General features: G+C 34.4%; 1 protein-coding gene across 1 annotated transcript; it reads left to right on the top strand.

Moving 5' to 3' along the window:
• Positions 1 to 11,038: 11,038 nt before the first annotated feature.
• LOC122032846 lies at positions 11,039 to 11,963 on the top strand. The gene is made up of 4 exons (XM_042592161.1): positions 11,039 to 11,152; positions 11,220 to 11,273; positions 11,354 to 11,500; positions 11,592 to 11,963. The coding sequence occupies exons 1-4, from the start codon at positions 11,039 to 11,041 to the stop codon at positions 11,961 to 11,963; spliced, it is 687 nt and encodes a 228-aa protein (XP_042448095.1).
• The last annotated feature ends 1,234 nt before the right edge of the window (positions 11,964 to 13,197 follow it).

The following is a 13,197-nucleotide window of genomic DNA, read 5'->3' as shown; positions in this document are numbered from 1 at the left end:
TTTGGCACGGCCAGAGCCATTCATGCTCTGGATGTCTTCCTTGGCCATGCCATTTGGCACGACAACCTTCCTTGCTTGTTCCTTAGTCGTGCCCAATGGCACGGCCATCCCCTTCAGGTCGTACCTCAAGGCATGGCCAGGTCAAATTTGGTTCCATAATGGTTGTTGCTTTCTCATTTGCCTGGGCACTCCATTCCTCGGCTTTTCTCTCCATGTGTAGACAAAGCTAGGTCTCGATCTTCATCAAATGATCTTCTTTGCGCCTTTAGAATCCATTTCCACTCCAGACTACTCCTAAAAATGAAAACAAACTCCAAGCATATCTCTAAATCCAAGATAGTAGTTATGCTGAAATTAATATGATACAGTGTGCAAAAGCATAGATCATAGACAATGAATGCAAGAATATGTGCATTAAACTGTACAAAATAACATATATAATCTATGCACATCATCATTATGGCAAGATGGGACACTAGCAAAGAAACTGTAAGATTTATCTTGAGCCTGTGAAGAAGAATAAGGCATCTGATGCCCCATCCTCTTCAAGTATTTTTGTTATTGATTGTCATGTTATTTCCTTAAACACTTAGATATTGGATACTAGGTGTGGCTCACATATATGTAATGATATATAGGGGCTAAGGAATAACAAAAGACTCTTCAAGGAAGAAACTAATCTGCGAGTTGGGAATGGAGCAAAGGTTGCTGCAGTCACCATCAGGACATACCTGTTAAAGCTTTCTAGTGGACTTGTCTTAGAATTAGATAATTGTTATTTTGTTCATGCATTAATAAAGAACATTGTTTCTATTTTTTGCTTAAATAGAAATGTTTTCATTTGACTTTTAGTAATAATTATTGTTATATAACTTTTAATGAGGCTCTTTATGACATTGGAACTTTATGCAATGACATCTGTGTATTAAATACATCTAGTGATGCATTTAATATTAAAACAAGAAATAAACGCTCTCGAATATATAATCAATTAATCTCTTACTTGTGACATTGTGACCTTGGCCATATAAAAAAGAAACGTATGTCCGAATTGAAAAAGATTACAGTTCTTGAATTATTTGAATTAGATACATTTGATTCATGTTTAAAAGGCAAGATGATAAAGTTACTTTTTTTAGAAAGGGTAAATGAGTTGTTGAGTTACTAGGGCTTATACATACCAATGTATGTGGACCAATGTCAACTCATGCACTAGGATGTTATAGTTACTTCATTACTTTCAATGATGATCCCTCTCGTTATGGGTATGTGTATCTAATGAAACAGAAGTCTGAAGCCTTTGAAAAGTTTAGAGAATTCAAAAATCAAGTAGAGAAATAATTTGGTAAAAGTATTAAGATACTTTAATTCGATCAAAGTGGAGAGTATTTAAGCCAAGAGTTTCATGATTATCTAAGAGAAAATGATATATTGTCACAAAGGACTCCACCTTATACACCATAACATAATTGTATATCTGAGAGGCATAAGCAAGCCTTGTTAAACATGGTTAGGTCAATGATGGATCATGCAAATCTTTCCAAAACTTTTTGGGGTTATATACTCATGACAGCTCTTTACTTGCTAAACAGAGTCCCGACGAAGGTAATCTCAACTACTCTATATGAGGTATGAACTAGTAAGAAACCCCTCATATCTTATTTGAAGATATGAGGATGTCTTGCTTTTGTGAAGAGGAATATATCAAACAAGTTGGATGCTAAGTCTAATAAGTGTTTATTTATTAGATACCCTAAGGAAACTAAGGGTTACCAATTCTATCACTTGTTAGAACAAAAGGTGTTTGTTTTAAGGCATGCTACCATCCTAGTGAAAGAATTTCTCTTGCAAGAAGCAATTGGGAGTATGGTTGAACTAGATGAAATTCAATAGACTCCAATAGACACTAATGAGATGCTTAGTAAAAAATCACAACTAATTATGACACAACCTTCTCGTAAATCACGTAGGACATGCAATATTCATGGGAGATAGATCTATTGTAAGAGAATCGAATGTCATGCTACTCATTGAGGATGAGGAACCTACTACTTACAAACATACTCTAAATAGTTTAGAAAGGGATAACTAGCTTACAGCTATGAAGTCAGAAATGGATTCCATGTACGAAAACCAAGTTTGGAATTTAGTATAACCACCTAAAGGAATTACACCTATAGAGTGCAAGTGGGTTTTCAAGAAGAAAATTTATATGGATGGTAATATAATTACCTACAAGGAAAGGTTGGTGGCAAAAGGCTATCGTTAAAGGAAAGACATTGACTATGATGAAATCTTCTCAACTATAGTCATACTTAAATTCATTCAGATACGTCTGGCCATATCAGCTCATAATGATTATGAGATATGCCAAATGGATGTGAAAACAACTTTTTTTAATAGAAATCTGCTCAAGGATGTGTATATGATACAGCCAAAGGTTTCACATCTGTTGATAAAAATAAATTATGCAAGCTTCAATGGTCCATTTATGGACTAAAGCAAGCATTCAGGAGTTATAATATCTATTTTGATGAGGCAATCAAATAATTTGATTTCTCACAAAAGCCAAACGAACCTTATGTGTATCAAAAGGTTAGTGGGAGTGTGGTCGTATTCCTAATATTATATGTTGATGACATATTGTTTACAAGAAATGGCGTATTCCTAATCTACGTTCTCCATGAAAGACATGGGAGAAGCAACTTATATCCTCGGAATGAAAATCCATAGAGATAGATCGAGAAGGTTGCTTGGTTTTTCACAGTCAACATATATAGACAGAGTACTTAAAAGTTTTAGCATGTTTGAATGCAAGAAAGGTTTCATACCTATAAGGCATGGAATTCACCTTTCAAAGTTTATGTGCTCACATACAGAAGATGAGAGGATTTGCATGGATAAGATACTTTATGCGTCCATAATAGGATCTATCATATATGCTATGTTTTGTACTAGGCCCGATGTGTCACGCCCAAGGATAAATTTCTCCGACGAAAATCGGACAGCACTACCCCTGTAGCAATGACAACTGAAACATGTATACAATGTCACAAGGCTACTCACAAGCTATCAACAACCCACACGACTGGATACAAAATACAACCATACAGTTATATACACAACCCACATGGCTAGAACAAAAAGAACATAACCATGAAGTTGTATAATAAATAGCCCACATGGATATAACAAAACACAGTGAAAGTCACAAAATAACGAAAGCAAAACTACAATACAACTAAACTGTGAATCGGCTCGACTTGACATGACCTCATCAAACCAAATACAAGGACCCACAAAGCTAAACTTCATACAAAAGATAGATATACACAAACAAGTCTAAAGTCAATAATGTGAACTGAAATAATAACAGAAGAAGTCACCCGATGTGACATGGAACTGGCAGACAAGATCCTCAGGCGACTCCATAAATCCTTTACCGACTACCTGACGAAAAAATACTAGTTTAAGGGGTGGTGAGTCCTAAGACTTAGCAGGTAATAGACAGATAGTGCATGAACATAATAAAGAACTAGAAATACAAAGGTATATAATCTCATAGGAAAAATAGCAGATACTACAGTGATATCATAGTAAATGTCCATACCTGAAACCATATCCTAGGCTAATAATAGTAGGTCAGGGATAATGAGGATCTACTATAGTACTGCTCATAACTACAGGGGTAACATATGAGGTATATACATACTACTAAGAAGTAAGCCAGTGTCTAAGAACATGCAATAGGTATATAACTCAACATATGCAAGCATATCACATGGATATAATAAAATAACTACATAAGTAAGCAATCAACAGAATTAGCAGGTATAATAATAACAGTGTATGCACGGATGGTCATTTTCTCCACCCCTTTGCACCACAACCCTTGTATGGTCGAGAGGTCGAAACAATGACAACTGTACTCACTGCAGCTACCACTACTCTCAAGTGGTCGAGTGGACAGGTGCTGAATAGCTATCTATCTACATAGCAATGGGGTCCCTGCTGCTAGTAACTCTAGCTACCACTACCCCTGAGTGTGGTTGAATGGGTGCACAATAGGACAAGCGGCATGTACTCCAGCTACCACTACCCATGAGTGGTCAAGTGTGTAGCTCTGGTCAATGACTCTCTCAACCACAAGGGAGAATTTCTCGTTGATATGCATACAATGATATGATGTGCCAGATACAACAGTCATCATATATATAAATAAAAACAGGTATGCTACAGGAAGCCAGTGTGCTCAATAAGGTATGTAAATAAATAATATTCAAAGCAAGTAAGCATGGTATCTAGTATCTTCTAAATATCATAGATGAAAATGAGAGATTGTATAGATATGGAAATGAGTATCTCAAAGATCAAGTGGATAAGTATCAAGCACAGGAAAAATATGAGTGGAGTCAAGATAAATACAGCAACTATCCGAATATATAGCTCATGCACTAAGGTCAAAGTACTAAAGAGACAAAGAAGGAAGTACCCGCCTTTATATATCAAATGTGCTAACCATCTTCAACAAATCCAAAAGATCACATCCAACTTTAATCCTACAAAAATAGGATACGAGGCAAAACTAAGGATCTATAATCAATGTATCAACTATTAATCAATCTAAACTAATCCAAACTCTTACCACACATACTTCAATTTAATCCAAGAAAGATATGAACTAACATTTTTAACAGTACTCACCAAAAACTAGTGATAGTCATTGTTGGCTTACGGTCGAAGAAGTTCACAACTGGAAAGATGGTCGGAGTTGTGGATCACCAACTAATAGTGATGACCGGGGCTATAATGGTTGTCCCAGCAACTACAAACATCCCAAACCATCACAAACCTCAATCTACATCAATCATAATCAAAACAATAACCTTAATTCCAGATTCCTCTAGCCCTTACCTTCCTAATTCTGCCGAAATAGTGATGGATGGCTGATACAAGTATTCTGGCCGAAGGCTTCACATTAGACTAGGGGAAGAGGTCCAGCACCCTCCCTATAAGTAGAGAGGTACCCGAAGAGGGGAATCTAGTGGCTATAGTTAGCATCGGTGGTCAAAACCCAACCAAAACTGAGCATCCAATGGAGAAGAAAGGCTAGAGTGAGAGAGCTCAGTCTCTGACACACGTTGCCTAGAACAAGGTGCTCCCATGGTTGGATCCGCATCACATAGGAGTAACGTCAAAGAATCGATGCTAGGGCTCAAGTTCCCCTCTTCACCGAAGATCAGCCCACGCCGAGGCAGCGATTCATAGAGGGCGTCTACTGGAGGGACTAAGGCTAGCGGTGGAGGAGATGAAAGGCTCGGCTAGTGATGGGTGCTCGGTGTAGGGCGGTGCAGCATCGAGCGAAGAAGATGCGTAAAGTAATGGCATTGGGGCAAAGGAGTAGGAAATCAATGAAGACAGCTAAGGAAAGGAAATTGGGATTCAGACTTAGGTCTCCGCATCCCTGTAGAATACCATTTATACCTATGGTTTAATAACTATAAACTAGGTTAATTGATTCAATCGACTCCCACTTATGTTGTATTCCAAACAGACTTTCTCCAAGCCCAATAGATCCATCCCCTTAAATGTGTCATATGGTCTCCGTTTAAATCCAGAAAAATATCTAAAAATTCTCAAAAATTCCAATACGGTTATTCCTCCAATAACACTTATTATTTTATTTTCCATATCTTACATGATGTATGGTATGATCTGAGTGTTATGAGTAGATACTAATTAGATCCAGGAATGAATCATTGGGCGGCTATTAAGATAGTCCTTAAGTACTTAAGAAGAATTAAGGATATGTTCTTAGTATATGTAGATGGTGATTTGATCATAAGCGGATATATGGATGCTAGTTTCCAAAGGGACAAGGATGACTCCAAATCTCAGTCTGGATTCATATTCATATCAAATGGAGGTGCAGTTAGTTGGAAGAGTTTCAAGCAAGACACTGTTGTAGATTCTACCTGTGCAGCGGAATACATTATAGCTTCAAAAGAAGCAAAGGAAGCAGTTTGGATCAAGAAGTTTGTTACCGAACTTGGTGTGGTTTCATCCATTGTTGAAGCATTACTTATTTACTATGACAACACTAGAGCCATTCCACAAGCAAAGGAACATAGGTCTCATCCGTGATCAAAACATGTGCTTCACTGCTATCATCTGATCAAGAAGATCATTAGTAGGAAAGAAATATAACTCGAGAAAATTTCCATTGAAAGGAACCTAGCAGATCCTTTAACAAAGGCTCTACCATAAAGTAAGTTTGATAATCACATCCAGGATTAGGGTTTTGGACATCATGGTGATTGGCATTAGGCCAAGCTGGAGTGTTAGTTTTTTTAGGGATGTCATAAGGTGATTCCTTATGGTTTTACTATTTATTTGATAAATATAGTTCACTATTTGAGTCTATATTATATGTTAATTATCTTAAACTCATTTACTGAATGTCTTCAATACACTTCATAGCATGAGAGAATTTATGATTGGATCACAACTAGTGATTATTTATACATGTGCAATTATGAACGTATTAGAATATCCCTAGTCATCAAATTGGTGCATTCGAGCATCATCAATTCTATAAGTCTAACATGGATTATACTCCTTGGTTCACCAAACAGTTATTTTCTCACTGGCTAAAGACATTAGAATGTCGAGAGTTAAATGTGAATGCTAGTTACGATAACTAGTTCATTGGAGAGATTCGCTGTAAAACATCATGTGGTTATCTACATATATGGATATGTTTGTGAAGCTCTTACTGCAGCTCGAGTGCAAGTTTCCTTCAACTTGAGGTATACAAGTCATCTTAGTTATGGAGACTTATACTTTGACATCTTAAGCAAGCATCTCATTAAGGTGTAGACCTAGGATGATTGGGTATAAATCGAAGTACTCGAAGGTGTTTGGATAGCCCAAAGAGAATTCACTGCTCCTTGTGAGAAGATGTCACACTCGTTAGGATTATTACTCAAAGTCTTTAGTCAAAGCATCGCATGTTAAGAGTATAGGACTCTTATACATATATACAAATAATTTGAATCTATAGACCAAAAAAGTATTACTTTGGCTAGGTGTGACGTAGTCAGTCTAGTGAGGATAGACATATAGACCATGTTCTAATCAAGTGAGTATAAGATGAGTAAAAGGAATGAGGCACGACTCACTGTAGCTATCGAAGGGTCCAGAGTTAATTCTGGAATCAACTATGACTTTCTATTTAATTTAGGATCATGATGTACTACTAAGTACCACTCATGATCATTTCATAATTAAGTAGTTAATTATGGACAACCAAGATAAATCAAGAGCTTATTGGGTCACACGCACTAACGTGCCTCAAAAAGACATAAAACAAGTTTAAAAATAGGATTCTTAGATCAAGAGATAAATATTTGGTTGGACCATACATAAGATAAATATGGAAATATTTGTCGTAATGGAAGTGCGGGTGGGCTACATCTCTTATAGAAGAATTGGACCATATTTGATTTAATCTTAAATTAGTCATGAACCAACTTGGTTCATATATTGATATATTTGAGAGAGAAAAAGAGATGACAAAAGACTAATTGGCTTGATAAGGTTTTGGAAACCTTATCCTATTTTTCTCTCTCTCCCCTCTCCCCTCTCCCTAATCCCTAAACCCTCTCCCCTCTCCCCTCTCTCCTTATCGTGAGCCACCAAGCAAGGAAGACCTTCTTCCTTGTTTACTTCTTCCTCTTGATCTCTCTCCTCCACTTGTGGCTAGTAACTTTCGAAGGAGAGGCTTGTACTCATGAAGTTATCTTGAGAAGCTCGGTGTGGATATGAATAGAGGTGAGGCTCGACAACGTCGCTACAGTTGATACCCTTCTCATTACAGGTCATCCGTAAGTTATACCTAGAATAATGATTATTCATTTTGTTTTATAATCTTGTTTGTGCAATTGTATCCTGCATGTGTGTGGTGTGTGTGTGTGTTGTAATAAATTAGATTTATTTATGTTAGTCTTCCACTGTGCAAAATATGTTTTAGTACATACCGCATCGGGCATATCCCAACAACGTCGTGGTAGCTAGAGTGGTATATAGAAGTAACACATACATATGCATAATCAGATGATGCGTGTTGGATATATTGGAGATACTTATAGCATATGCCTATGATATGTGACATTTGCTTGAGATATGGATGTTGCATATGTTTGAAATTATCATACATGTTTATTTATCATATATGTTTATGTTATCATACATTGCTCAGGTAGTAGGAGCATATCTGTTGCAAATCCCTAGTAGTTACTGATCACTATACCTTATTTGTTAGATTGGTTCTGGTATATATGTGGATTTATAATGTCGTTTATAGTTGAGTACATATTTCCTACCTGTGAGACTATATATTTTGATCTTCTTACATATTTGACCATGTACTATCTCATATTTATTATCCATGGAGTCATTTGGACTCACTATCCTATTGTATTTTCTTTCTCCATGTAGCACATAAATGATGTATACATATGGAGTTGCTTGGAGGATCATATCTGTTAGTCCAACATCACATTTGAGATCGTGTTTCCATTCTATTTCAAATTGCTTTACTTGCACATTGGTTTTCAGACTCAGTTGTGTAATAATTGCCTTATGGATTTTAGCCTTGTGGTACTCTTTTATGTGGTTATGATATTTGCTACGTGTTAAGCCATATTGGCATGCAGTCATCTTATGTTTTCCATGTTATTGAGTGGATTCAGTAAATCCCTCTATTTGTATAGTTGGTTGTCTTGTATTTTCTGCTATATATTTATTATTGATTTGTGGACTTATAATATGTTGTATAAAACATTGTCACAATGGTGTACCATTCATTTTGTCGGGCAAGTACACCTTTAGGGCATGGCAATTCATCTGCCTCTAGTGTCAAAGTTCGATCCTACATTATCGACGTCGACATTCAAGAAATTTGTGCACAGGATAAGGATGCATCAATTAAAAAATCTTCAATGATTGAAATCTGGGGGAGTATTTACTGTTGTACTATTTTTTTGTGATTTTTCCCACTAAGTTTTATTAACAATGTTTTAATGAGATAACATTAAATTTTTCATCAATCATCTAAGAGAGAGTGTTATAATAGATAATTAGTTTGATTTAATTATTAATTGATAAATAATCATTGTATTCTTCCATTTTTTTATATCATTGTAACTATCTTATAAATAGGGTTGTTTGGTAGGAATAATTTGAAAAGATAATTCTCTCTTCAATTTTTTCTTCCTCTACTATTAAATTATAACACTTATTAATATTAAAAAAATAAATTTTTATTATATTATTTTATATTGTAAATTGTAATTTTATTAAAATTATTTATTTTTTCTATCACTCAATAATTGGAGACCCATTTGACTATGTTAAGTAGCCAACATTTGACCGTCCATTGTTAAAACATCACACTCTTCAAACATTGAGTCTTAAAATAAATAAATCAAATAAAAAACAAATAAGTTTTAAAAAAAAGTATAATTTATAATTTAAAATTTTAATAACAAATTTAAAAAAATATTAATAATAACTTTAATGGTTTTATGTGAATATATTTGACTTAATTTCTAATTCCCACTAATCGAAATAAACATAATCTAATTCCCACTAATAGAAATAAACATAACGAGTAAAATACTAATTAAGTAATATGGTGTGATATGAAAGTTTAAATATTTAATAGATTGTAAATGTAGGATCTTTCTCTAGTTTATAAGGTAAGATATAATTATCATTAAATAAAATAATAAATAAAAAGAAAATTATTTGTATATTTAAGTGTGTAATTTTTTTTTCTTTAATATCAAATCAAAATAAATGGAAGCGAATTTATTATTTAACAACATTAATTTTTCTATTAATTTTTATTAAATTTCAAGAATATATTAAGAGAGATAATTTCTTACATTTGGTATAAATTTAGATTTATTATTTTAACATTAGGATTATATTTGGTATAAATTTTGAAATTTCTTATTTTAACATTAATATAGATACGCTTAAATTAATTATAACATTAATTTTAATAAATTATAAGATTACATTAATGATAAGTTGAACATAAAGAATTCAAATAATTTTCCTTTTTATGTTATTTAATTATAAATTTTAAGATTACATTAATAATAAATTACAAATTTAATGAATGTCAATAAGTTCCTTTTCATTTATTTTTTGTATTTAATGATTCTTATATTTGACCAACTATAGACTTTGTTGTGTGTATTTATAAGTGAGAATCAGCCAAGATTTACCACATATTGCAATCCTAAATATTCATATCATTTCACATCATGTTGCTTCGTATTTTATTTCTAGTGTTTATTTCAATTGGAGGGGCGCAAGCAAGATCATGGAACAAGAAAGCTAAGCATTCGCTTAAAACCATTCAGGTCTTTATTAATATTTTTTTGACAAATTATAAATAATATTTTTATTATAATTATTTATTTTTTGTTAGACAATAGCTGGAGATCTATTTGACTGTGTTGATATGTATAAGCAACCAGCATTTGACCATCCTCTGTTGAAAAATCACACTCTTCAGGTATTGAGCATTAAAAATAAAAGTCAAATTTATATGATGCTTTTTATTGCAAGGTATAGTTCATTCGGTCCTTTAATTGGCCTAATAATCTTTGCAGTTAAAACCAAGTAGTCTTCCAAAGGGAATGAAGCTTGCAAAATCTAAACCAGTTTCTTTTTATGGATTCAATGATACTTGTCCTTTGGGCACTGTTCTCGTCCAGCGTGCTCATAAACAAGATTTAAATGACTCTCAGCTCTTGAGAAACCAATTTAGAGCACAAGTCATAGCTGACGATCGAAGTACAGAAGGAGGTCACGTGAGTTATTATTTTTTTATCACTTTTATTATTATTAATGCAGCTTTAATTCACTATTTATAGAGTTCAATGATAAATAATATTTGCATTTTACATAGTACGCACTACTTCAAACTTTACGTTATCAATATTATGGAGCGTACGCAAAAATGGCGACTTATAAGCTTCCAGATCTACACAGTGGTCAATCATCATCCAATGCTATAATACTTTTTGGCGATGCTCCAACCGATGGACTCAATGCTATCGCTGTTGGTTGGCAAGTAAGCTAATATAAATCATTTACTAATATTATTTTATATCAACACTAATTAATATCTAATTTCACAGGTTTCAACAATCATATACGATACCAGTTATCCTCGATTTTTTACTTTTTGGACCGTAAGTATAATCTTTTATTTTTTTTTCTTTTAGCTTCATATATATATTCTCAGATAAAATATTTAATTACATATTTTCAGAGTGACGGGAATGATGAAACAGGATGTGCGAATTTGCAATGTCCTGGTTTTGTTAGCACCACTAATATTTATGGACCTGGAAGTTTTATTCCCCAATTTTCCACTTATGGCGGCGAACAAAAATATCTAGCTATACTAATCGCTAGGGTAATTTCTTTATTTATTTTTCTAAATGACCTTTTTAATTTTTATTTAAGTTTAATCCTTGTTAATAAATTTTGTGTATTTTCATTTATAGGATTCTAAAACAGGGAATTGGTGGGTGACATATAATGATCAGCTACCTCTTGGGTATTTCCCCAAGGAATTGCTTCCAAATTTGGATCCTAATGCAAACTTTGTTCAAATGGGTGGGGAGGTTATCTCTTCCTCGAAGGTGCCAAGCCCTCCGATGGGCAGTGGTCATCCAAGTAATGAAGGACGTAATAAAGCTGCTTATTTCATTCAAGTTCAGTTTGTGGATCAGTCTAATAACTTGTTCGTTTTGGATCCTAGTTCTTTTACCCCTCGTGCCGATATCAAAAATTATTATAGTGTAGCGGATGCTCATTTTGAAGATCATAAAGATAAATATGTTTTTGCTTATGGAGGAGCTGGAGGTTTCAAATAAGAGATATCAATCTTGTGTGTAATAAATTGTCTAAGGTCCTTAATAAATTTATATTAACTCTTTTTTGCTATTGCTCCATATTGTTCAAGAAAACTTTATTAAATTTAGATCATTGTTTTTAATGGAATTATTTTAGCCCAAAATAAACCACTGGCCCGATCCAAAATAGATTCTTATCATGACCAAAACATTCCATTATAATAACAAAGTCATTCTGCATCGTCAGGATCCTTTTCCAAATGTAGAGATTCACTCTTTTATATAGAGGAATTATGTATTCACATTATGGATTATATTCAAATATGATCTATTGCATGTGCATCAATCTGAACTAGGCTAATGGATGTAAATCCTGTCGATGCACATGTATTTCTATCTTAGAGTATGTCAAAGATAAGGGGACTTGCACTTTGCATTGGTTGTGGCAACTTAGTAGCATCATGGAAAGTGATGTTTTCCTCCTCCATTATCATCCTAATATTTAGCGGTGAAGATAATATTGGTTAAATTAAAATAATCAAACAAATCAATTTATTTTAGAAATTCAGTTTGGTTAATTTGAATTATTTTAAAAAAAAATAATCAAGATTTTGTAGGTCCCTTACGGTCGACAAGAAGGGAATGAATTATCTGATTACTAATCCAAGACGTTGAGAATTAACTATCAAAATCTCTTTCAGGTGGAGAAGCCTTTTACAGCGTTAACAACTCACACAGTAGAAGAACACACAAAGAAATTGTTTACAAGTGTTGTTCTATAGCTACATGGATTAGGATTGTATTTATAGTCCTGATTAGGGCGCCTAGAAGGGTTCCGGGCCCCTTGGTGTGGATAGAATTTTATCCACATTACAACGAATTGCAACAGCTAGCGAGCCGATAGACTTACTGGTCCGAACGCCTGGACCAATCTGGGAGCCCGAACCTGCTTAAATCTGATCCGCAGTGGAGGGCATCCTCGACACCCGAAGTGGTCCAAGCCCCCAGACCAGTTCCAGGCGCCTGGAATCGCTCCAAGCACCCGAACCATAGTCAACAACAAGTTGACTTTTTTCATCTTCTGCTTCGGCTTTGTTTGCTTTGGTGATTTCGGCCATCCGAAATAAGGCTCACACGAACCAATTTTCCAGCCTTCTCGAGCAACCTTCCGTTCTGACTTCTTGTCCCTCAGAAACGTCTTTCGCTTCCTTCTCGTTCACCGACATACTCTTCTGCAGTACCTGATCCCTCAGAC

Source organism: Zingiber officinale, chromosome 11A (genome assembly GCF_018446385.1).
Source record: "Zingiber officinale cultivar Zhangliang chromosome 11A, Zo_v1.1, whole genome shotgun sequence".
NCBI lineage: Eukaryota > Viridiplantae > Streptophyta > Magnoliopsida > Zingiberales > Zingiberaceae > Zingiber > Zingiber officinale.
This window is presented reverse-complemented; position numbering and strand designations above follow the sequence as displayed.

What these genes read in the sequence shown, in the direction of transcription:
- LOC122032846 (XM_042592161.1), top strand. Translation starts at nt 11,039, where the DNA reads ATGGCGACTTATAAGCTTCCAGATCTACACAGTGGTCAATCATCATCC. An exon ending in CTATCGCTGTTGGTTGGCAA is followed by an intron (nt 11,153 to 11,219) that starts GTAAGCTAATAT and finishes CTAATTTCACAG; the next exon opens with GTTTCAACAATCATATACGA. An exon ending in TAGCTATACTAATCGCTAGG is followed by an intron (nt 11,501 to 11,591) that starts GTAATTTCTTTA and finishes TTTCATTTATAG; the next exon opens with GATTCTAAAACAGGGAATTG.